Genomic DNA, 22,514 nt, shown 5'->3' with positions numbered 1-22,514 from the left:
CCTGCAATTCTTTCCTGAAGAGTTACAAACATGTTGTTATGAATCTGTAAATGTTAAGTTGTTGGATTCATGAAACATCTATACTCTAAAGAAGGAGACCATACGGGCTACCCCAGCTTGGCAAATATCTGTTTACTAATCCAGAATCTGCTCGGTTATCTAAGTAGACTGTAAAACTAGTGAGTTTCTGTGAACCAATCCCCTCTAGAATATCCAGAACCTCTTCTTCGAGGCCTAAGAAACCATTAAAGACACTTTTTTGATTCACTTCAGCAGAAAAATTTTAAACAGAGTTCATTTGTGTTTTTTCTTATCATTTTGGAAGCACAGGCTGTTGAATTTTAATTACTCTAAAACACAGATCTGTATTTTCAACAGCCAGATTATCAAACAGGATTTCCACTTGGATCCACTCAGCTCACCTGAAACAGATGCCCCACTTCTCATTTACCTTATTTTGGGGGGAGCCAGGTATCCTTGGGAGGCTTGAATTCTCCTTTCTCTTTCCACGCGCAATGTTGTTTACACAAGGTACGACCTCCCAGGCAACACTGTTAGCCTGGCCCTGTGACTGAAGGCTTTTGATTCAGCTGGCACATTTTAGGACTCCCCAGGCTGTTCAGGCCTCCCTGCGCCAGGCCTAAACAAAAATCTCCATGGAAAGCGAAATTCAAAAGCAGAGCTCACCCACTCTTTACCAGGCTGCCCTACTTGACAGCTTCAACCTGTCCAAAGCCACCCTCGGTTTCCTGTGGCCTTGAGAAAAAGCCCTTCTTATGAATGCCATCCGGCTGCACTGGCTGGATGTGCACATTAACTCCTTCCATCCTCGTTCCCCCCTGACCAGAGCAGCAGTGCCCTAAAGACATAAGAAGCAAACCAGATGAAGAACAAGTTCCAGAAGTTTACAGTTTGTATTAGAGATAATCACAAACCCTTCAGATCAAGTCTGAGGGTCGACAGAAAACTTAACACTAAGGGTCAAATCTCCAACTTCAAGGAAAAAAAGTTCATCTTAGCTAAGGATAGGACCATGTCACAAAGCCCTGATGGCTCAGATGGTAAAGAATCCACCTGCAATGCAGGAGACCCGGGTTCAGTCTCTGGGTCAGGAAGATCCTCTGGAGAAGGGAATGGTAACCCACTCCAGTATTCTTGCCAGGAGAATTCCATAGAGGAGCCTGGTGGGCTACAGTCCATGGGATAACAAAGAGTCAGACATGACTGAGTAACTAACGCTTTCCCCTAGATAGTTATCTGGCACCTCAAATCCAACATATCCCAAAAGCAAACTCACTACTCTTATTCCAAACCTAATCCTATCTCAATTGTTGGCATCCACTCATTGCTCAAGCGGAGAAGGCAATGGCACCCCACTCCAGTACTCTTGCCTGGAAAATCCCATGGATGGAGGAGCCTGGTAGGCTGCAGTCCATGGGGTCCCTAAGAGTCGGACACGACTGAGCGACTTCACTTTCACTTTTCACTTTCATGCACTGGAGAAGGAAATGGCAACCCACTCCAGTGTTCTTCCCTGGAAAATCCAGGCAAATCCCAGGGACGGGGGAGCCTGGTGGGCTGCCATCTATGGGGTCGCACAGAGTCGGACAGGACTGAAGCGACTTAGCAGCAGCAGGATGTCACAGAGAAGCCAAATTCGTCCCTTCAACATACACACATACACAATAACACACAAAACCTTGTTAAAAGGAGGGCAGTACCAGCAGAAACTAACACAGGATTGTAAAGCAACTATCCTCCAACAAAAAATTATTCAAAAGGAGGGCAGCATCAATAAAACTGTTCCATGGTGAGATGAGCAGGCATGAAAATAGAAAACAGACTTTTAAAAAAGTTGGATACTTTATTCCCCATTGAAATATTTATGCCAAGGCAGAGGTTTTCACCTAGGTACTAACATTCAGAGTAGACAGCTGTAAACAGGATGGAGTCCGATTTAGAAAAGTTAAGGCAAAGGAGGTAAGTCTTTTGGGGTTAAAGGAGGAAGGGCAGAGAGGATTATGAGCAAAGAAAAGTGCCAAGAGAGCATCTGAAAGGTAAAAGGATAATTTATTTTACTTGGTGCAACAACTAAGATTTTGCTTAATTTGATTTATTCAATTCATCCAATAATCCTTTTTTTTTTTTTGAGGCTCTACTATGTGCCACATATGTTAATATTTCTACAGAAGTCCTATTTTAAGACCTAAGCACTCAAAGGCTTTAAGTTAGTAACCCAAGAAAGAATATAAAGACTTCCAAAACGGTCTGTGTACTTTGTATTAAACAGAAAACACTTTCAACCCAATGCCAAGGCTCCCTTTTTGACTAGGGAGAGAGAAGGAAGCTGCTCCTGGGGTTAGGAAGCTGCTCCCCTTTCCCTTCTTTCGCTCATTCTTCCATTTACTCAACCAAATCTACCGACCCCCACTAAACCCGTTGCTTGGCCTCATGCAGGACAAAAAGATATGACCAGAACTCTTCATGAAGCCTGAAACCAAACACCAATCAGACATGGCAATAAACAATTCTACCATAAAGAAGACTGAGACAAAGGACACCACAGCATCAAAGCACAACTGGGAGATCAGAACAGGAGGTAAACACGTCCCACTAGGTAACTGTGGAAGCTTAAGAAAGCAAAGGATCGCAGAGCTGGACCATCAAGAACAGGCAAGGTTTCAAATAAGACAGATGAAGTAGGCACACCAGGGGTAGAAGTATGTATACAAAAGTGAGAAAGGCAGGAGTTATGTTTCTCCTGCATTTTTTCTATCTCCATCTGAAGTTAGTAATTAGCCTTCAACAAGTAAAATAAATAATCCTCAAAGAGTAGTGACTTTTGCAAATTTAGAGGTTTTACCTGACAAGGGCACCAAAGGTAAATACATAGATTTCAAAAGCTTCACAGATTTCTTATACCTAGCAAATAAACCTCATTGACTTGGACAACTTCGTCCCCTAGGGTCTCACTCTGTATTCTAAGTTGGTACTTTTAAGTCAACGACTTAGAGGTTACATTGCAAATACCCATCCTGACTACATGATAAAAAGAGACTGAACTTTGGAAATAACTTAATACATGCTTAACTAAACTGCTCTCTCAAACTGGGTCATTTGTAGAGACGTGATGAACCTAGAGAGAGTTATACAAAATGAAGTAAGTCAGAAAGAGAAAAACAAATATTGTATATTAACCCATACATGTGGAATCTAGAAAAATGGTATAGATGATCTTATTTGCAGAGCAGAAACAGAGACACAAATGTAGAGAACAACTATATGGATATCAAGGGGGAAAATAGGGATTGGAGGAATTGGAAGACTGGGACTGACCCATGTATGCTATTGATACGATGTATAAAATGGATAACTAACGAGAATACAGTGTATAGCACAGGAAATTCCACTCAGTGCACTGTGGTGACCTGAATGAAGTCCAAAAGGGAGGGGATATAATGTATATGTATGGCTTATTCATTCTGCTGTATAGTAGAAACTAATGTAACGTTGTAAAGCAACTATACTCCAATAAAAAGTAATTAAAAAATAAAATCAAATACACCACTCTCTTGCCAAGTTACTTGTCCCCACCTATGAGATCTTAACCTATCTCCCAGGGTTGCTGAGGGTTAATTTCAGTGATACACGTGTCTGTCTGACACCTAAGTGTTACCTGGAATGCTGGTGTCTGGGTCCGAGTTGGGGCTGGCCGTCTGGAGCTTCATACGGCTCCTGTACCTCATACACATTTGCATCAGTGTCCTCCGCGCTGCTGGAGTTCCGCCGTTCCAACTCGGGAGTTTTCCCCATAGCCATAACAAAGGGCAAGTTCTCATACTCTGGTATTTCCTCATAATGCCGTATATTTTCATACTCTGGTGCACAGTCGCTAGTAACAGATTTGCAAGGTGCCTGCAAGGACGACTCCCTGGACAGCATTTGGTCATCCAGAGACTCGGCTCTTGGTCCATTAGCTGCACTGGTGTGGCCCCGCAACTTCTTCCTCTTCTTGTGGGACTCCAGGCTATAGTTATCTGCCGAATATGCCTTGATGGGTTTACTTCTCTTCTCTTCTCCTACCAACAGGCCATGCCAATCACTCACACTCCCTCTTTGCTCCCCACCTGCCAGGCTGCCTGAGGTTGTATCTCCAAGTTGGCTATGCTTGGACCAAAATTTCTGGAAGTCACTCTTCATGAAACAGATGGACAGCTTCATATTGAGCAACTTCTTTAAAGAGTTCTTCTTGTGAGAGTCTTTGCAGGGCTTAGTGCACCTTTCCACATCCATAGCAGATAATGATTTTGCTCTAGGCTTGGTCAGGGCTGTGGGAGTCTCACTGTTTGAGGATATGGTGACAGACTTTAAGGATTCTGGGTTCCCTGAAAAGGGGATAATGGGATGAGGTAATTTCCACACTGGCTTCTCTGAAGCCCGCTTAGGCATATCAAAGGAGGATGACATACCATTGTTTGGGGCACATAAACGCTGCACGTGATCTCTTTCTAGACCCTTCTCTGACTCTTTTTCTTCATTTGAGGGATAAGAACTTTTCTCCACAAGCTCCTCAGAGGCAGCCTTTTTAAGCACTCCGGCAGCAGGCAAACTGTGTCTTTGAGGTTTTTTGGGGACAACTTTTGAGGAACTTTCACCTTTTATCATAGATTCCTTTTGCATTTGAGGGGCAGACACTCCCGGGTTAGAGGCAGTAGGCAATTGTTCGCTGCAGGTTAATTTGAGCTGCTTGGGCAGGCTCATAGATAGAGTACTGCATCTTATAAAACTGATTCCTTTGTCCTCGGCAAGTGACATACCAGAACTATCTCCTGACTTGTCGTCAGAACTCAAGTTAGAGTCTGTTTCTAAAGGAGGTGCTGTTTTTTCAGAGGAAGATGTTTCAGGACACAAGGCTTTCTGTGAATAGACCGAGTTTTGTCTGTCACCGGTGAGGTCCACATTCAATTCACCTTTATTTTCTGGCTTCACTTTGTCTACCTGTTCCTGGTTACACAAAGCAGTCTGATGAAAGACACTGATTTTATTGTTTTTCAAACTATCTTCGAAAAGATGAGGCAAGCTGTCTACATCCTCTGGTTCTTCAGTACTTTCACTAGAAGTATCTATATGTCTCTGGCGTAAGAGGCGTGCAACACGTGTTTTTCTGGGCTTGGGAGTTGGAAATTTGGGAGTACATGGCACTAAGTGGATTTCCAAGGGACCAAGGTCTCTGGCTTCTGATTTCTTACTATCTCCATCTGAAGATAAGAAAGGACTCCTTTTTCCATTTTCTAGAGCTTCTTGTTCAGATGAATGATAGCAAGTGTTGCTTTTTTCACTGTCATTCTGATTAGTTTCAAAATTTTGAAATTCAGTGCTAGGAAGTTGTAGGTGGCAAGGGTGATGATTAGAAACGTTTTCAAAGCTGGACAGGGAAGGTGACAAGTCTGCTAATTCAATGCTGACTTGTCTGTGGGAATTACAGCCATCACTCATTTCTGGACTGTCTGTGGATCTGTGCTTCTGGGGGAAAAGAAAGGGTGACGTTCGTTGTGTTAAAACATCTTTGAGCTTCTCTTCAAGGAGGCTTGCCTTTAAAACTACTTTACTCTGGCTCTTGACCCTTTCACCAACAGAATCACATTTATGCTGATTTTTTACAGCTGAAGGGGACTCACCAATTTTGTTGTTTTCTAAATTCTCATGCATTTCCAGGGGCCCTAAGACAAGCTGCTTGACACACAAATTCTCTCTGCTCTCAAGCTTATGGTTACATCCAGGATGGCACACTGGTAAAATATAATCACTGCTCGGATGCCCTCTGTTTTTGCAGTTCGAGTTGTCAGTACTTTCAGGGAATTCCTGCGTACGCTCTTCCAGGTTCACGACGATCTTCTTTGATGGTGACTGTGTGATATCCTGGACAGGTGAGGCCTTCAGAACTTTTGGTTTTGGAGCTATGGATGGTTTGGTTTTCTTTGTTGACTGTGGAACACTAGAAACCAAGATCTCAGGTTTAGGTGCGACAGGAGGTGGAGCTGGCTTATTAGCTGCCAGAACAAACTTTGGTTTGGGGGCCACTGGTGGCTTCTTAATCTCTAGAAAGGGGGAAAAAAAAAGTCTGATGACCAAAAATCCAAAGCAGAAGATAAATGATTAAGTTTCAGAACATTTTTACTTTTGACAATGCATTTTACTAGGTAGACTATTATACTACATTATGCAGAGTCAGTGTTACTTTTGAAAAGTCTGTAAATTGCTCTTCAATTCCAGTACATACAGCTTTTGGTATAGTGTACACTGCTTAGTAAATCCAATACAGTTTTTCTTCTAACTCTGGAACAGCTCACCATATCTTTAGTCAACACTAAATTAAACAACTGGCTTTTGCTTAGATCTGTATAGTAGGAGAGGATACTATGGTTCATTTACTGAGTCCAAGAGCTGAATTTGCCTAAGGTTTACATAGGATATGACCCAAATGTCTCATGTGAATAGCAGTATTCTTCTATCTCAAGGATATACAGTGGAGTTGTATAAAATGCCCTTTATCAATGACCTATCTCACTTGAACCCCAAAATAACCTAAAAGAGAATACAGAAACTAGAAATTTCCCAAACTTAAAAACTGAAAATTATCAATACTGTATTATTTGAGGCTCTTAATAAAGCGGTATTTTTCCTGTGCAGGGGTTGTCAAATGGGAATTTTCATTATAATTCTTCACTGAGCTTTATTTTTAGAAAGTCAAATGTCTACACTCTACACCAGGTGATTATGATGTGCACCCCTCATTTATAACTACGGTTCTAGCGCATTTAAAAGATGACCATAATGCCTATGGTAGCAATTCTTTCTTGACATTATATTAAAAGGACTTAATAAGCACCTTATAAGCACTGTGTAAGATTTTGGCAGATCTGCTCTAGCCTATAGCAACCTAAAACTTCACACAAAAGGCCTATAAAATGAAGTTACATAGTCTGAACATCCACATTTTTTAAAGTTCTTTTATGTTTTTCTATCTATACTATTATTTTTCACCCTGTCATATTTCTTAAAAGACTTATAAAAAATATTTTTAAACCTTTCAAAATATCTGCTAGACACTGTTTAAGTACTTGGATACACAGAGGCTTTGATTCTTCACTTGGTGGTGAGTTTCTTTTCAACAAAGGAAATTAGTCACAACACTCCAATTCGGGAAGATATTACAAGGAGAAAAAAAAAAAGTAGGGTGCTCTACTTCCTTTTTACCAACCAAAGAAGAATTTCTCAAACCTCTTCAACTAAGGTCACCTGATAACAGATGCCTTCTCATTTAATTCTTCAGTATAATGTTATAATAAAAAAAAGATATGAGGTAGTTCCTAAATGCCTTAATACAAATTCCCAAAGTCATGCAATTTCAGTTAAATGTTCAATAAGCACGTTATTATTTTGCTTGTTTTTTTTAGGTAGAAAATATTTTAAAACCATTCAAACCCTAATGATAAAGCTTTGTGTCATGGTCTATTAAATTAAACCCTTGACCTATTAAGTAAAGTCTTAAGTATGACTGCCCTAGGCTTCTTCCTAACCTCCCATCTTATTCAAGATAAGGAAGACTGACAGACTGTCACACTGATTTCATTTCTATAACCATTCTGAAAACATCCTACCTCTGGGCATTTTGAAGGAATAAAAAAAAAAAGTTTTGCAATGTGGAAAGAGTTCTGGAGACTGGCTGCACGGCAGTATGAATGCACTTACCACTGCTGCTTTGTACACTTAGGAATAGTATAGATGCTAAATTTATGTTAGGTTATCTTACCACAGCTAAAAAACCAAAAAACCAAAACAAAAAAAACCTCTGATCTCATTAATCTTTTACTGAATCTTAGAGCCTGTTCAGAAATTTCAGGGTCATTCACTTAATCAATTTTTGCTATTTCAGTTCAATCTTTTTTTTTTAATGTTTGGTATCAAGTTTACTCTTTTCTTTAAATATGTTTTGTACAGGGTCTGCTTCCAAGAATCATAAATCTCTTCCTGTTCCAGAAACTCAATTAACTACATGAACTATGGTTGATTACCAACAAATGTACCTAACTTCCTCAACACATACTCAATGAATTAAAGAACTGTGAACTTTGGCCTAGTTAACGCTGTTTTGGAGGAAACCAGTAATGTAACTGGGAGAGCTGACTAACCTAACCGTGTGTTTTTATGCAGAATTGGTTGCCTCAGTTTCCTTACTTGTAAATGGGGGATTTGAACAAATTACTCTCAAGTCTAAATGACTTTGAGGTGATACATCTGAGATACCTGCTGCAGGAGAACCCTTAGATTCCGGAGCCCTCTGCCCTGTGTGATTTTTCTTCAGTGTACCTCGCTCTGTCTTCACCACAGGAAGACAAGCTCCAGGAGGGCAGGCACTTTGTCTCTCTGCTGTATCCCCAGTGCTGAACACTGGGCCTGGGAACAGACAGAGTTGCCACATACACACAGTCTTTACTATGTCTCAGTAACAAGATATTTCTTAAAAAAAAAAAAAAAAAGAAATCAATACCATTTAAACATAGAATAATAATATGTTTGTAGGAATCAACTTCAATAGGATTACTCAGTTCTTAATTATTAGTAGGAATAAGGGTTCAACTAAGTCAGTAGCACAGAAATATTTGAAATTCATCATTATTTTCAGTGGCTCTATTTTGAAAGAAACACAAATCAAAAAATAACAAGCCATTATATGACGGTCTGCTCCAATGTCAAACTTGCAATAAATCCAGCACCTTTGGATGTTAATACTGTATCAACAGTCAGACTTGAAACTTTTTAGAGCATAGCAGCAAATCTTTTATTTACACAGCTGTTTGGCTCCAGGGAAAAATAAGGTAAGAGTGTAAAGCACTAGTACCACTATTCTAACAATCACAAACACACTTGTCATCTATTACACACAGATGGCTGCGGCCCACGTGCAACACTTTGAGCTCCTAGACCAGCCAAAAAGCAAAGCACAGCGCAAGTACACTGAGACCTGTACGTGTTCATAAAGGTATAAAATACATTCCTATAATTAGCTCTCTTTTTCCCATACACTGATTTTAAAAATTCTAAAATCTCTATGTGGGCCTACTCTTTTACAGATGCAGAAAAACAAAGCAAGCTCTTCTTTAGAATACATATAATTTAGATATTCTACATTTTTCTTATGTCCTTAAATTAAGCCAACCAGCCCAAACAATACCACAGATTAGGTTCAGTGTAAACAAACATCTCCCCCAGTTGCAAATAATGTTCCTAAAGTTTTAATGCATTTAAATTTTGTTCCAAAGAGCATCATAAACAGCTTGTAAGAATGATGAACACATAATTTTGTTAGAAGATGGAAATAAAACCCAGTTCTTTTCTATATTCCCCATTTAGACATGAGAAAAAATTATAATAAATCTTAACAGATGGGCAAACAAAAAAGTCGTCAATGCTTCTCAGCCAGCTATGCTAAAAACCAACTAACTCAGCTAAACACAGGAAGTGTCCCTCTTTTAAACACCACAAAAATGTCTGTGGATTTCTTTAATTGTAAAGTTGATAAATATAAAAATATCCTGAAATATTTGAGGGTCATTCAAATGAAATAATACAATTCCAAACTGAGACCTAGATCAGGTTTACATATTTAAATATGTATCTGTATCTGTTCATTTATAAACTGTTGGGACTGGAACTGAAAGTTGACACATCCAAGGTACGAATTTTAAATGCGTTTAACAAAGGAAGGAAGAGTTAAAACAGGCTGGAAAGATTTTAAAATCTCCAATAATTTTAAATCTAAATTTAAATTAAATTTGGCTTATTCATTACACTGAGGCACAGAAATTTAGGATGAAAATACTTCACCTCAAGTAAGTAGAAAGCCTTCCTTTGGTAAGGAAAGAAAAGTTTATAAATAACGTAATTCTCAGTATATGATGACATCCTCTACACACACATATAACATCAAAAGGGAAGATCCACAACATCTTCTTCAGAAATACTACTACCGCAACACTGCTCTCCTTGCTTTCTTACTCCTATTGGCTAACTTCTCAGCTCCTTAGTTCGTAATCAGAATACACCTAGCAGTACAACCTCTAGCATATCTAGTCTTCAGAAAGAACACAAATTAGAACATTCAGGGTGCTGTTTGACAGTTTCAAGTTACAGGAATTTAAAACAAATGCCAAGAAAAGCTAAGAAAATTTAATCTGATACTGAACTGCTGATTCTAGAAGTAACTTTGAAGTCTTACACTGTTTTACTATTAAATGTATAATGAAGGTTTACTGCTTTCAATGTGGGCGAAACTGTCATTTAAAAAAACCAAAAATTTAAAAAACTTAATACTGAATACATTATTAAGTTCTAACTTAAAAGTTAATCTATGTTCTTATAAGTGAATATAATACCACTTCAGTAATTATTTCGGAAAATAGGAACTGTTCCTTCTGAACGTTGTCCATAAAATTCTTCAGAGTGCATACAAAGGTAATACAACAGGCTTTGCCATATGGATGAAGGGAAAGGACCAAGGAAGGCAGACAGAAAATAAGGCTTTGTGTTCACTAACCAGGTAGACATAGGGGGAAAAAGTCCACAAAAAAACCGGGTGGAGATGAACAAAAACCTTGGCATCGGCAGTTCTACTCCTCTGATTCTCAGATAACAGGGGGAAACCCACCAGGACAGCAGTAACAATGTCTAAATCTCTTCACTAAGGGTCAGGGTTTCCAGTCCTCACTGAGGTTAAAGCCACACAGCCTAGTGGCTAAGTTCAACACTCCGGGAACGCTGCCCTTTCCTAGAATAACTGATTTCTTAACATGGGAATCTAAACTATTTTCATACGCAAAGGCAAAGTCGCTCAAATTTTAGGAAAGAAAAATAAATGCCCTCTTTACATTTCCCGTTTCTCCTGGAGCTAAGAGACCCCAACAAGGTCTTCCTTTAAAGGGAGGTCCCAAGAGACTCATGATTTCCAAAGAGCCCCTCTAGGCACGAAGGGACGAGAAAATCCGGCAGCAAACACCGCCTGCTCCGCACTTGCCGCAGTCCCGGAGAAAGGCAGAGGGAACACTACTAACCTATCCCGGGGGAGAAAGCAGCTCCGAGCCCCAAACCTGCAGCGCTCGCTACAAACTTTCCAGCGGCAGCTCGAGCGCCGTCACTTACCGGCAGCAGAAGTCATGATTCCCCAGTGCAGCTCGCTTCCCAACTTGCGCCCCTTATTCCCCGCGCCCCTTACAGTCCATTGTTTCAAGAATTTGGGCAGAAGAGAAAAACTCCCGCAGAGCCCACATTCCGTCCGGAGGGACCGCGGCGCAACGTGAGCGCCGCACAAAGGAAGCTGCCGGCTCTAAGGACCCGGCGGCGCTCCCCGGCGCGAGCGCCGGCGACGGGCAGGCGGGCACGAGCACCGAGCAGCGGAGCTCCCTGCGGACGTCCACGCGCGCGCACGAGCAGTGCTCACCGCGGCTTCGCCAGAGCGACGCCTTCTCTAGCTCAAAAAAAAAAAAAAAAAAAATCAGAGCTCCAGGCGCCCCCTGCTAGTCGCGGCCGTAAAAGGCGGACAAAAGCCCCAGCCTCCTCCAATCAGAGGGCCCAAGTTTCATCCCGTTCCCGCCCCTCCCGCCAACATGCTCAAGCTCAGCTCCAATGAGCGGGCTTTAAAAAGGGGCGTGAGCTACAAGGCATGATGGGAATTGTAGTTTTCTGCACACAAGGACTGGTAGAGGCAGACGCCTGGGTGCAGCCTGTTCTCCCGCCTTCATTTCCCATCGTGCTGAGGCGGGTGGCATGGCGGAGAAGGATGACACCGGATTTTGACGAAGAGGTGGTTTTTGAGGTAAGGGGAAAATGGCGGTGCGTGTGAGTTGCCTTTGTTTGAGAAGGACGAGGGAGAAGGCGAGAGGCCGATCGAAGGAGCGACGGATCGGGTGACGCTCCTGCCGGTCTTGGTCACCGAATCTCGTCGATTTCCGGGCCTAGTGTTGGCCGCTGCCTGACAGGTGTAGCCCGAGGCGCCCTTGCCTCGCCCAGTCTCTGCCTCGGGTCCTCCCAGAATTCCCAGCCTGGCCGGTGGACGCGAGCTCTGCGTGTTCCTTCACGGGTGATGGATACGCCTTGGCGGAGTGTGGGGGTGGGGTAACTGCTCCTGGTTGGGGCGGGGCCCAGTCGTGGATTTTGGATACTCGCCCGTACGATTTAGCCTCCCCCTCTTTCGTCCTTGATTTTTTGGGGTCAGTATCAAGAAGTGCCCGAGGTCACCGTTCACTGTCGAGGCGTGGCTCTTCGAGTGGAGGCAGCAGGTCCTAGTTTTCTAACGTGGTTTAAGATCTGTGTGTGGGACCTCCTGTGGGTGATTAGGGCCGGAGCGTCTCAGCGTCTAATTCTTTTGTCCTTTGCTGTTGCTCTAGGTGTAGCTGTTTCTTCTGTTTCGAGGCTTTGTGAGAGTGCTTTTGTGTGGGGACTATTTTAAGACGTTCTCTGCCATCTTGAATGAAAAAAAAAAAAAATTCTAGTGTTTCTGTTGCCTAATCTATCAGACACAGGCTCAAACACACACCTCTGTATAAGGCATGTGTATGAATGCTTTACCAAAATCCATTCATCCAACTTGATTTTAAGAAATTTAAGAAAAGAAACAGCTCATTCTTTACGAAAAGAACCTAGACAATAAATAGTACAGAATGGTATATGTTGAAATATATGCAAACTGTCATTGGAGGATTGGTTTGGAAACTACCCTCTGTTCTCGGAGACGCTACACCCAGTAAGTGGATATTGGAGGTGGGTCTTGAACTGTAAGTCTGTTTAGAGAGATGGAAGGGAGAAAATGCATTCTGAAGAACGAAAACAAAGTATGCCAAGCTTGGGAGGTGTGAAGGTATCTGGTGCAGATTTTTCCAGGACTTGAGTGTGAACTGTCACTATGTGAAGCGGTCTGATGGGGCCAGAATGGAGAAGTAGTGAAAGATACGGCTCTTTTACCAAAAGGAAGTGTCTTGATTTGAGGAGGTCAGTAGGGAATACAAGTGCCTGAGTTTCAGATATGAGAGAAGACTGAATTGAATAATGGCTTGGACAGATACTGCTAAGGTAAAATTGAGGAAACAAGTTACAAGATTGCATGTGGGACATGAAAGAGAGACAAAAATCTATGTTACTTAGATTGCTAGATTTCTGGATTTTTTTTTTTTAACCCTGTTATGTGGTTAGATATCTGAATATAATAATGCATGCTCATTTCTACAACATTTCATTGTAGAAAACAAGCCAGAAAATTAAATCACTCATTATCCTTTCACCCACAGATGGCCACTGTTAACATTATAGTATGTATTCTTGACAACTTTTTCTATGCAAATGTATGTTTGATTTTTTTTTAACAAAAAAGTATACCACATAGAATTGTATATGTATTTTTCACTGAGTGTTTTATCATTACTCTTTGAAAACAACATAATATCCAATATGTATATGTATCATAATCATTTTCCCATTCTTGGATAGTTATATTGTTTCAAAATGCCATTATAGTCAACACTGGCATAAATCCATTTTTAATTGCATCTCTGATTTTTCCTTAGAATAATTTCTAGAAAGGAAACTCGTGGGTCAAAAGATACATTTTTCAGGACTTTTACGCAGAAAGGTTATACTATTTCAAGTTTCTGTTAGGAATAAGAGTATTATTTTCACCAAATCCTAAGCAGCAACCTTATTAATTTCCTTTAGTCTTTGCTAATTTGATAGGGAATCGAGCATTCTGCTGTTCTAATTTACATTTTTTTAATTTACTAGAAACATTTTTTTTTCTTTCTTGAGCATTTCTTTTTGTATTTTTTCCCCCATTTTCCTGTTGGATGTTAGATTCTTAAAAACTGATTTGCATACATTTTTCATAAGTCACTTAAACCTATTTTACTTGTAGAAATTTGTTTATTTATTTTGTGGCAGAACCAGGGGGCCTTGTGGGATCTTAGTTCCCTGACCAGGGATCAAACCCTGCAGTGGAAGCACAGGATCTTAACCACTGGACTTTCTGGGAAGTCCCTAGAAATGTTTTTTGTTGTTTAGTTTATTTGCTTTTTGTCATGTACGTTAATTTTTATTGCAGCATAATGTTCATAAGAAAAGTGCACAAATCGTAAATGTGCAGACTGCTCAATTTTCACATGTTGAATACACCCATGTAGCCAGGACCTGTGTTAAGAAACTGAACATCACCAGCGCACCAGAAGCTCCCTCTTACTCTCTTCCAGCCACTTCTCTCCACCCCCAAAATAACCACTCTTCAGACTTATAATCATTAATTTAGATCCCTTTTGACGTTTTTTATAGTGTACACACTGTGCAAGTTCCATTTGTATATGCTCTTTTTTGTCTGACTTTGCTCTCTGATTTTGTCTGTTATATTCATCCATATGGTCATGTAAGGATATTTTATTTCTCCATAGTATTGCATGTGAATGTATAACCAGTTTTTAATCTACTCTACTATTAATGGTCTTTGGGTGATTTCTAGTTTGAAACTGTTATGAATAGTGCTAATGTGAACATTTCAGTATATATATCTTACTGAACATATTTCTGTTGGGTATATACTTAGAAGAGGAATTACTGAGTCATAGGAAATACATACACGTTCACCTTGTGTGGATATTGCCGAACATTATTCCAACGTGGTGGTACCAATTTGTACTCTTAACCAGCAGTGTAGGAGAGGTCCAGTTGCTCCCCTCACTGACACTTGTTAATTTCCGTCTTTTTACCATTCTAGTGTGTATACTTGGAGAAGGCAGTGGCACCCCACTCCAGTCCTCTCGCCTGGAAAATCCCATGGATGGAGGAGCCTGGTAGGCTGCAGTCCATGGGGTCGCTAGGAGTCGGACACGACTGAGCGACTTCACTTTCACTTTTCACTTTCATGCACTGGAGAAGGAAATGGCAACCCACTCCAGTGTTCTTGCCTGGAGAATCCCAGGGACCGGGGGAGCCTGGTGGGCGGCCGTCTCTGGGGTCGCACAGAGTCGGACACGACTGAAGCAACTTAGCAGCAGCAGCAGCAGCAGTGTGTATACTGGTATCTCCTCTTGGCTTTAATTTGCATTTCCCTGATAAGGAAAGGGAGAGGGGTTTTTTTATATTTAAGGACCAGTTGTATATTCACTTTGTGAAGCCAATTCAAATTTGTTGCATATTTTTATTTTGGGTTATCTCTTGATACCAATTTGAAGGATTTCTCTACATATACTGAATGTAAGTCTTTTGGTGGATATATGTACCTCAACTGTCTCAGGTCAGTGGAACTCTCTTAATACTGTCTTTCAATGAACAGAAGCTCTTAATTTTATTATAATCGAAGTAAATCTTTTTCTTTTATGGTTAGTGCCTTTAAAGAAATATTTGTCTGCTCTAAGGTCACAGAGCTTTATTTTAACCTTGTGCTTCTAGATCTGCCATCCATATGGAACTGATTTTTGTGTGGTATCAAGTAAAGGTCAACATATTTTTTTCCCACATGGATGTCTATTTAACCTGGCATTTTCTGAACAGACCATTGTTTCTTTGATGAACTACAATGTTGCCCTTATCATAAATCAGGATACCTTGTATGTGTGGCTTTGTTTTTGGATGTTCCCTTTTCCACTAATTTGATCATTCTTGTGCCTATACCTTATTATTGTAATTACTATAACTTTTATAAAAGTTCTTAGTATCTGATAGAATAATACCCATCAGTTTTATTTTCCTTCAAGATTGCTTTGTCTATTCTTAGCCTTTTGTCTTTCTGAATGAATTTTAGAGTCAGCTTGTCATTTTCACTTTGGAAAAGGAAACTGCAAAGATTGATTGAAATTGCTTTGAATCTCTGGATTAATTTGGGGAGGACTGACATCTTTACAGTATTGAATCTTCCAATCCACGAGCATTTTTATCGCTTGTCTTCTGAATGAGTCAAGCAACTTCCCATCACTTTGTGCTCTAGGACAGATTTACAAACTGGGACAATAGGGGAGGACAAATAATTTTCCCTCTACCCTTTGAGTTCTTGGGTGAGATTCCTGTAATAACAGATAGATTAACTAGAGGGAAAAAAAAAAATGTTAACATTGTTATGAAACGAAATTCATCTAGAGTAAATTTAAAAGATCTTACAGACTTTGTTCACCAATTTATGTATTGGGCAGCATCCCATCTAGCAGACAGAAAGGAGTTCCTGAACCTGTTAAAAAAAAAAGAGAGAGAGAGAGACTTTTGTAGGCAGAGGATGTGGGTCAAGGAAGTTAGGCTAGTAAAGAGAAGATTGGTTGTATCAAGGTCATATTCTTTTAGGGGGTGGCAGGGGTCTGTCAGGCAGATTACCTCACTGATGCTGATTGACTGGCTTAAGATGGTATTTCTGTTACTGAACAAACAAGTTCCTGTGCCCAACTTGGACTTACTAGTCCAAACACCAAAACACTGAAGTCTGGAGCAGAGAAAGATTTATTGCAAGGTCATGCAAGGAGAACGGGTGACTCGTGCCCCCAAAATCCTAACTCCTGGAAGGGTTTCACAAAGCATCTTTAAAGGCCAGACTGGGGGAGGAGCATCCCAAGGTGTGTGATCTGGTCACTCAGAATTCTCTGATTGATTGATGTTGAGGTAATAACCCCTCATTAATGGTTAATGAGGGCCATTAACATTATCAGTTCTTAGGTACCAATAGGTCTGGGGGCTACAGGCTCATGATCATCAGGTAGTTAATTTCTTCCATTTGGTGGTAGTTTTTTAGCATCTAAAAAACTCAGGAAATATGCAGGATATACTTGCTATTTCTGACAGGAGCTACAGCAGAGAATATTGGGAGAGCTCTGTCCCAAGAAGGCCCCATAGGGTCCTCTTTGGTTACATTTCTGGAAGAGGCCAAAAATGTAAGTCTTGGTTTGGAAAGTGGATCTTAGCATAAGTGACTCCATTTGGGGCGTGTTGTCTTGTTCCTAACAACATGCATACCCACATATATACATGGGAGATAGTGTTTTTTAAAAAAAAAAAAAAAATGGAACTAGATGATAGTTAAAGCAGTAAAAACATATTTTATTCAGGACTACTGCAATAGGGGGAAGAGACCTCAGTATAGAACTGGATTCTATTGCAAATACAGGAATAAGTGGAAATTTAATTACTAGGAAATCTTGGATTTAGAGGGGTTTTGGCTAAACCAATATACCAGGATTCTTGCTGAATACAAGCCAGGGTGGTCTGTTCCTTTGTTACTGCAAGCCAAATGCTGAGAAACTGAAGTTTGCCGTAGAAGAAAGTTTACTCACAAAGCAGCCAAGAGAAAACAAGCAGAAAATCCACCCTCCCGAAGGTTGGGTATTTATGGAATAAAGAAGCAGGGTGGTCTTAGTTGTAAGGAAAGGTGATTGGAGGTACAGGAAAAGTGAGGTAGTCAGTGTTCTTTGCAGTCTTATCTAGGTTACATGCTTCTTCCAAGGGTGCATGTTGAAAGATGGAGGCACTTAGCATGATTCTGGAGGTGGAGGTTCTGGCCCTCTGATGTCAAAGGGACATTCATCCAACACCTGCGTGGGTCCAGTCTTACAGCCTGTGATCTCAACCAGTCTTAGCCAGCTCTGACTGAACAAAAGCTGACTCTTAAGTTCCTAAAAATGAGCTTAAGCCCCTGCCTCCAGTACTATAGCAAGCCATATATCAGAGGTATTTCCTGTGGGGTGGTTAAGGAATCTTGTGGTATATTACCTAGGCTCTATGAAGCTTGGGGTGCATGCAATTAAAGAGAGGGAAAAAAACTAAAGCAAGCTCACCAGTGAAGGCAATCTATAAGCAGAAGGGTTTTAACAAGCTGTTCCTTTATCTGTTCTTTAAGTCAAGCTCAAGAATTTCTGTTAGTCACCAGCTTCTGTTAACCCTGTGGGGCTTGATTTCACCTGGAGGGATGGTAGAAGATGAGGAACCCATGAGGAAGATTGAGGGTGATCTGTTGTGGAGGATGAGAGACCCTTGCTAAACTGACATAGCAGGGTTTTGTTAAAACCAGACTTTGCAAAGAAGTGTGTAGAAGAATTTTCAGGAGCCTGACTAAAGTTGGGTTAAGGAAAGAATCTTTGTCAGGGGAAGGTTGTAACACTCAAGATGTCTTAGATGATTCAGGCTTATGTACCATCTATGTGGGACCAGGGAAAGGATGTAGGCCTCTTGTGCGAGCGTGCTAAGTCTCTTCAGTCATGTCTGACTCTTTGTGACCCCAAGTACTGTAGCCCACCAGGCTCCTCTATCCATGAGATTCTCCAGGCAAGAATACTGGAGTGGGGTACCATGCCCTCTTCCAGGAGATCTTCCTAACCCAAGGATCAAACCCGTGTCTCTATGTCTCCTGCATTGGCAGGTGGGTTCTTTACCACTTGTGCCACCTGGGAAGCCCCATGTATACCTCTTAGGGGAGAGTAAATATTTACTTTGCAAAGATAAATGGGTCCTTAGAAGAGCAGATGGGAGATATGACAAAGTTTGTCTGGGTGTATCCTCCTTTCCTGTGATGAGTCAGTCTTCCTGGTTGATGAAACTCCCAAGTAGGGGATATATGACAATTGAGTTTCTTTTGAAAGATGTGTCTTTAGATCTGAACTAAGGGGAGAGTTCAGAGAAAGCATTTCTCATTTGCTGTTTTTCAAGTGCGTACAGCTCAAGATAACCAGTATGCCCCAGTGACATAATTTTGGGGTAGCCTATTTTGCTACCTTTCAGGAAGGATCTGTTCCTCGAGGCCATAGCTAAATTGACCCTTAAACTGTCTAGACCTTTGCTGAGGGTGCACAGAACAGATGTAGTCTAGTGGTTCCTTTTCTTTTATGGTTAATGCTCAGATCCAGTTTTCTGTTTCAGGGGATACTTTGATAGTCTTTTTTTATTCTGAAAAGGAGTGTAATACAGTTGTCAAAGGAATAGAATCTTGAGTTGGACGACCTAGGAAATCTTATCTCCAAGATGTATTAATTAGTGTGACTTTGAGCAGTTTACTCCTCTTTGTGTCTGTTTTCTCGATATTAAGTAACAGTATCAATCGGAAAAGGCAATGGCACCCCACTCCAGTACTCTTGCCTGGAAAATCCCATGGATGGAGGAGCCTAGTAGGCTGCAGTCCATGGGGTTGCTAAGAGTCGGACACGACTGAGCGACTTCACTTTCACTTTTCACTTTCATACATTGGAGAAGGAAATGGCAACCCACTCCAGTGTTCTTGCCTGGAGAATCCCAGGGATGGGGGAGCCTGGTGGGCCACTGTCTATGGGGTCGCACAGAGTCGGACACGACTGAAGCGACTTAGCAGCAGCAGCAGCAACAGTATCAATCTTATAGAGCAGTTATGAGTCATTAAATGACTCAATGTAAGTGAAGTACTTAGATGAGTACCTGGCACATTATAAGCATTCTGTAAACGTTAGCTTCCCTGATAGCTCAGTTGGTAAAGAATCAGCCTGCAATGCAGGAGACCCCAGTTCGATTCCTGGGTCGGGAAGATCCTCTGGAGAAGGGATGGGTTACCCACTCCAGTATTCCTGGGCTTCCCTTGTGGCTCAGCTGGTCAAGAATCCTCCTGCAATGCAGGAGACCTGGGTTCAATCCCTGGTGTTGTGAACATCCTCTGGAGAAGGGAAAGGCTACCCACTCCAGTATTTTGGTCTGGAGAATTCCATGGACTGTGTAGTCCATGGGGTCACAAAGTCAGACGCAACTGAGTGACTTTCACTTTCAAACTTTAGCTACTATTAAATTTTTCCTGAAAAAAAATTCATGTTGGTTTTCAGAATTACTGGTATTGTGTGTTTCTTGAGTTAAAGACTTGAGTACTAAAAAATAATTTGTAAGGTTATAAATGTCCCTGGGTGCTGTACTGGCTGTATTTCATGAGTTTTGAAATATAGTTTGTTTCATGATTTTGTAATTTCCTTTGTGATTTGTTCTTAAACCCTGACTTAACACCTAGGTGTATGGGTAAGGGATTGATGGTGGTAGTGATGACTTTTCTCCATTCAGCTGGTGAGAATTCTATATAGCTAATTCCATTTAGGCTCAGCCAATCTAGTTAATTCAGGCTGCTGTAACACTCAGATTGGGTAGCTTATAAACAACAAAAATTCACTTCTCATAGTTCTAGAGGCTGGGAAATCCAAGATTAGGGTACCAGTGTGGTTGAGTTCTAATGAGAACCTACTTCCTTGGTTCATAAATGACTGTCTTTTCCCCTGTGGGCAGCAGAAGGGGTGAGGGAACTCTCTGGGATCTCTTTTATAAGGACACTAATTCTATTCTTGAGCATTCTAACCACATGACTTAAGCACCTCTCAAAGCCCTCACCTCCAAATACTGCTACATTGGAGATAGGTTTCAACATTTGAATTTTGGGAGAACACAAACATTCAGATATAGCAAGAGGATAGAAGACAGAACACTGCAGAAATACTGTATCTCTAGTTCCCTTCTAGCAGGGCTGCCATTTGGTAGTGATTGTGTTCCTGTACTTAAAGCCACAAGTCTTTTGGGGGACTTCTTTAACTTCATCTCTTACAGGGCTTCAGTGTGACCCTGCTGCTTTCCTTTGACCTTTAGGCCCAAGGAAGTTAATAACTTACCACTGTTGCCACTCCCGGGATGCTTTACTATCCCCTCTTGGCTGCCTCAGCCCTTCTTGAAAAGTGAAAGTGAAGTCGCTCAGTCATGTCTGACTTTTTGCGATCCCATGGACTGTAGTCTACCAGGCTTCTCTGTCCATGGGATTTTCAAGGCAAGAGGACTGGAGTGGGTTGCCATTTCCTTCTCCAGGGGATCTTCCTGACCCAGGGATCGAACCCAGGTCTCCTGCATTGCAGGCAGATGCTTTACCCTCTGAGCCAGCCCTTCTTAAGGCTATGTAAATAATGGTCATTTCATTACCCTTTTCAGTTATCCCTTTTGAGAGTGCCATCCGCTTCTTGTAAAATCATCCTGCAAGTAGACTTTCTTGGTTAACCTACTTTGTAGCCCTTGTTCCGTTCTCTAGGATTAACTCTTATCCACTGTCATCCACAGCCTTTGGTTTTGCCTTCTGAGAACTTATTCCTTATCTCTTAGCACTCCTTAGCCTCATAGGAAATGGGTATTAAAGTATGCTTTACTTGGAGGCTGCATACCTTTCACAGCCTTATTCCTAATATGGGTTTAAGAGTTGCTGTAGAGGTTGAATAAATATGAGGTTTTGCAGGATTTTGGTTTCCCTAGCAGTATCAGTTCAGTTCACTTCAGTTGCTCAGTCGTGTCCGACTCTTTGCGACCCCATGAACTGCAGCACGCCAGGCCTCCCTGTCCATCACCAACTCCCAGAGTTCACTCAAGCTCACGTCCATCGAGTCAGTGATGCCATCCAGCCATCTCATCCTCTGTTGTCCCATTCTCCTGCCCCCAATCCCTCCCAGCATCAGAGTCTTTTCCAGTGAGTCAGCTCTTCGCATCAGGTGGCCAAAGTACTGGAGTTGCAGCTTTAGCATCAGTCCTTCCAAAGAACACCCAGGGCTGATCTCCTTTAGAATGGCAGTTTAGTTCCCTGAAATATGGTAGATTTTCAGTTTGTTAGCTTCTAGACAGTTTTATACATAAGTAACCACAGTTAGAGAGCTCATTTGGGCCTAACTCTTACATCTGAAATCTATAGAGTATTTACTGGTTCTGTTTTGGATCTTTTCTCCTCATTCAGCTTCATGGCATTACCTATAATAAGAGGCCTGGTTGAAAAGGTGTCACCTTTAATTAGATCCTAATAGCTGGGCTGGTTCCCACTAATAGCTTATGGTGAACAATGTCAGATTCGTGATCTCCAAAGAAGACTTGGCTTTGGGATCAGGGATCAGGCTTGATCACTCAGAGCTTTTGTGTGGCAGAAGTTTTGCTACAATGAGAAACGACAGAGAAAGCTTCTGACATAGACATCAGAAGGGGGTGGAGAGCGCCCCCTCACTAGTCTTATCAAGGCCTTATATACTTTTACCAGACCCACTCCCACAACCTGTCTTAATATAACAAGATTAGTCAGAAGGTTCTTGTTAAGGAGAAACATGTCCTTGAGCAAGATACATTGTTGTTATATAATTATTAGTACAGAGCTTAAGGAAAAACATAGCCTTGAGCAAGATGGAGAAGCTCTATACAGTCAGCAAAAACAAGACCTGGAGCTGACTGTGGCTCAGATCATGAACTCCTTATTGCCAGATTCAGACTTAATATGAAGAAAGTGGGGAAAACCACTAGACCGTACAGGTATGACCTAAATCAAATCCCTAACTATTATACAGTAGAAGTGAGAAATAGATTTAAGGGACTAGATCTGATACAATGCCTGATGAACTATGGTCAGAGGTTCCTGACACTGTACAGGAGACAGGGAGCAAGAAAAAGAAATGCAAAAAAGCAAAATGGTTGTCTGAGGAGGTCTTACAAATAGC

At 41.3% G+C, this 22,514-nt stretch overlaps 2 protein-coding genes across 7 annotated transcripts in view; one reads left to right on the top strand and one right to left on the bottom strand.

The window, feature by feature from the left end:
* Positions 1-11,517, bottom strand: part of FGD6 (FYVE, RhoGEF and PH domain containing 6) — a 105,392-nt gene extending 93,875 nt beyond the window's left edge. For 2 of the 3 annotated variants that reach the window (XM_006064476.4, XM_006064477.4), the window contains exons 1-2: positions 11,200-11,516; positions 3,677-6,098 (exon numbers count right to left, since the gene is read on the bottom strand). In XM_006064476.4, coding sequence (XP_006064538.3) covers positions 3,677-6,098; positions 11,200-11,215 — 2,438 coding nt within the window. In that variant the 5' untranslated portion in view covers positions 11,216-11,516. Of the gene's footprint in view, positions 1-3,676; positions 6,099-11,199 lie in introns of all 3 variants that reach the window. The other variant, XM_044941813.2, reaches the window with a different exon arrangement.
* A 190-nt stretch (positions 11,518-11,707) lies between these two features.
* Positions 11,708-22,514, top strand: part of VEZT (vezatin, adherens junctions transmembrane protein) — a 71,271-nt gene continuing 60,464 nt past the window's right edge. For 3 of the 4 annotated variants that reach the window (XM_025284322.3, XM_025284321.3, XM_025284327.3), the window contains exon 1: positions 11,708-11,872. In XM_025284322.3, coding sequence (XP_025140107.3) covers positions 11,720-11,872 — 153 coding nt within the window. In that variant the 5' untranslated portion in view covers positions 11,708-11,719. The remainder of the gene's footprint in view (positions 11,873-22,514) is intronic. The other variant, XM_025284325.3, reaches the window with a different exon arrangement.

The sequence above is a fragment of the Bubalus bubalis genome, chromosome 4 (assembly GCF_019923935.1).
Source record: "Bubalus bubalis isolate 160015118507 breed Murrah chromosome 4, NDDB_SH_1, whole genome shotgun sequence".
Classification (NCBI taxonomy): domain Eukaryota; kingdom Metazoa; phylum Chordata; class Mammalia; order Artiodactyla; family Bovidae; genus Bubalus; species Bubalus bubalis.
The sequence above is the reverse complement of the archived record's forward strand: the minus strand, read 5'-3'. Positions and strand labels throughout refer to the sequence as shown.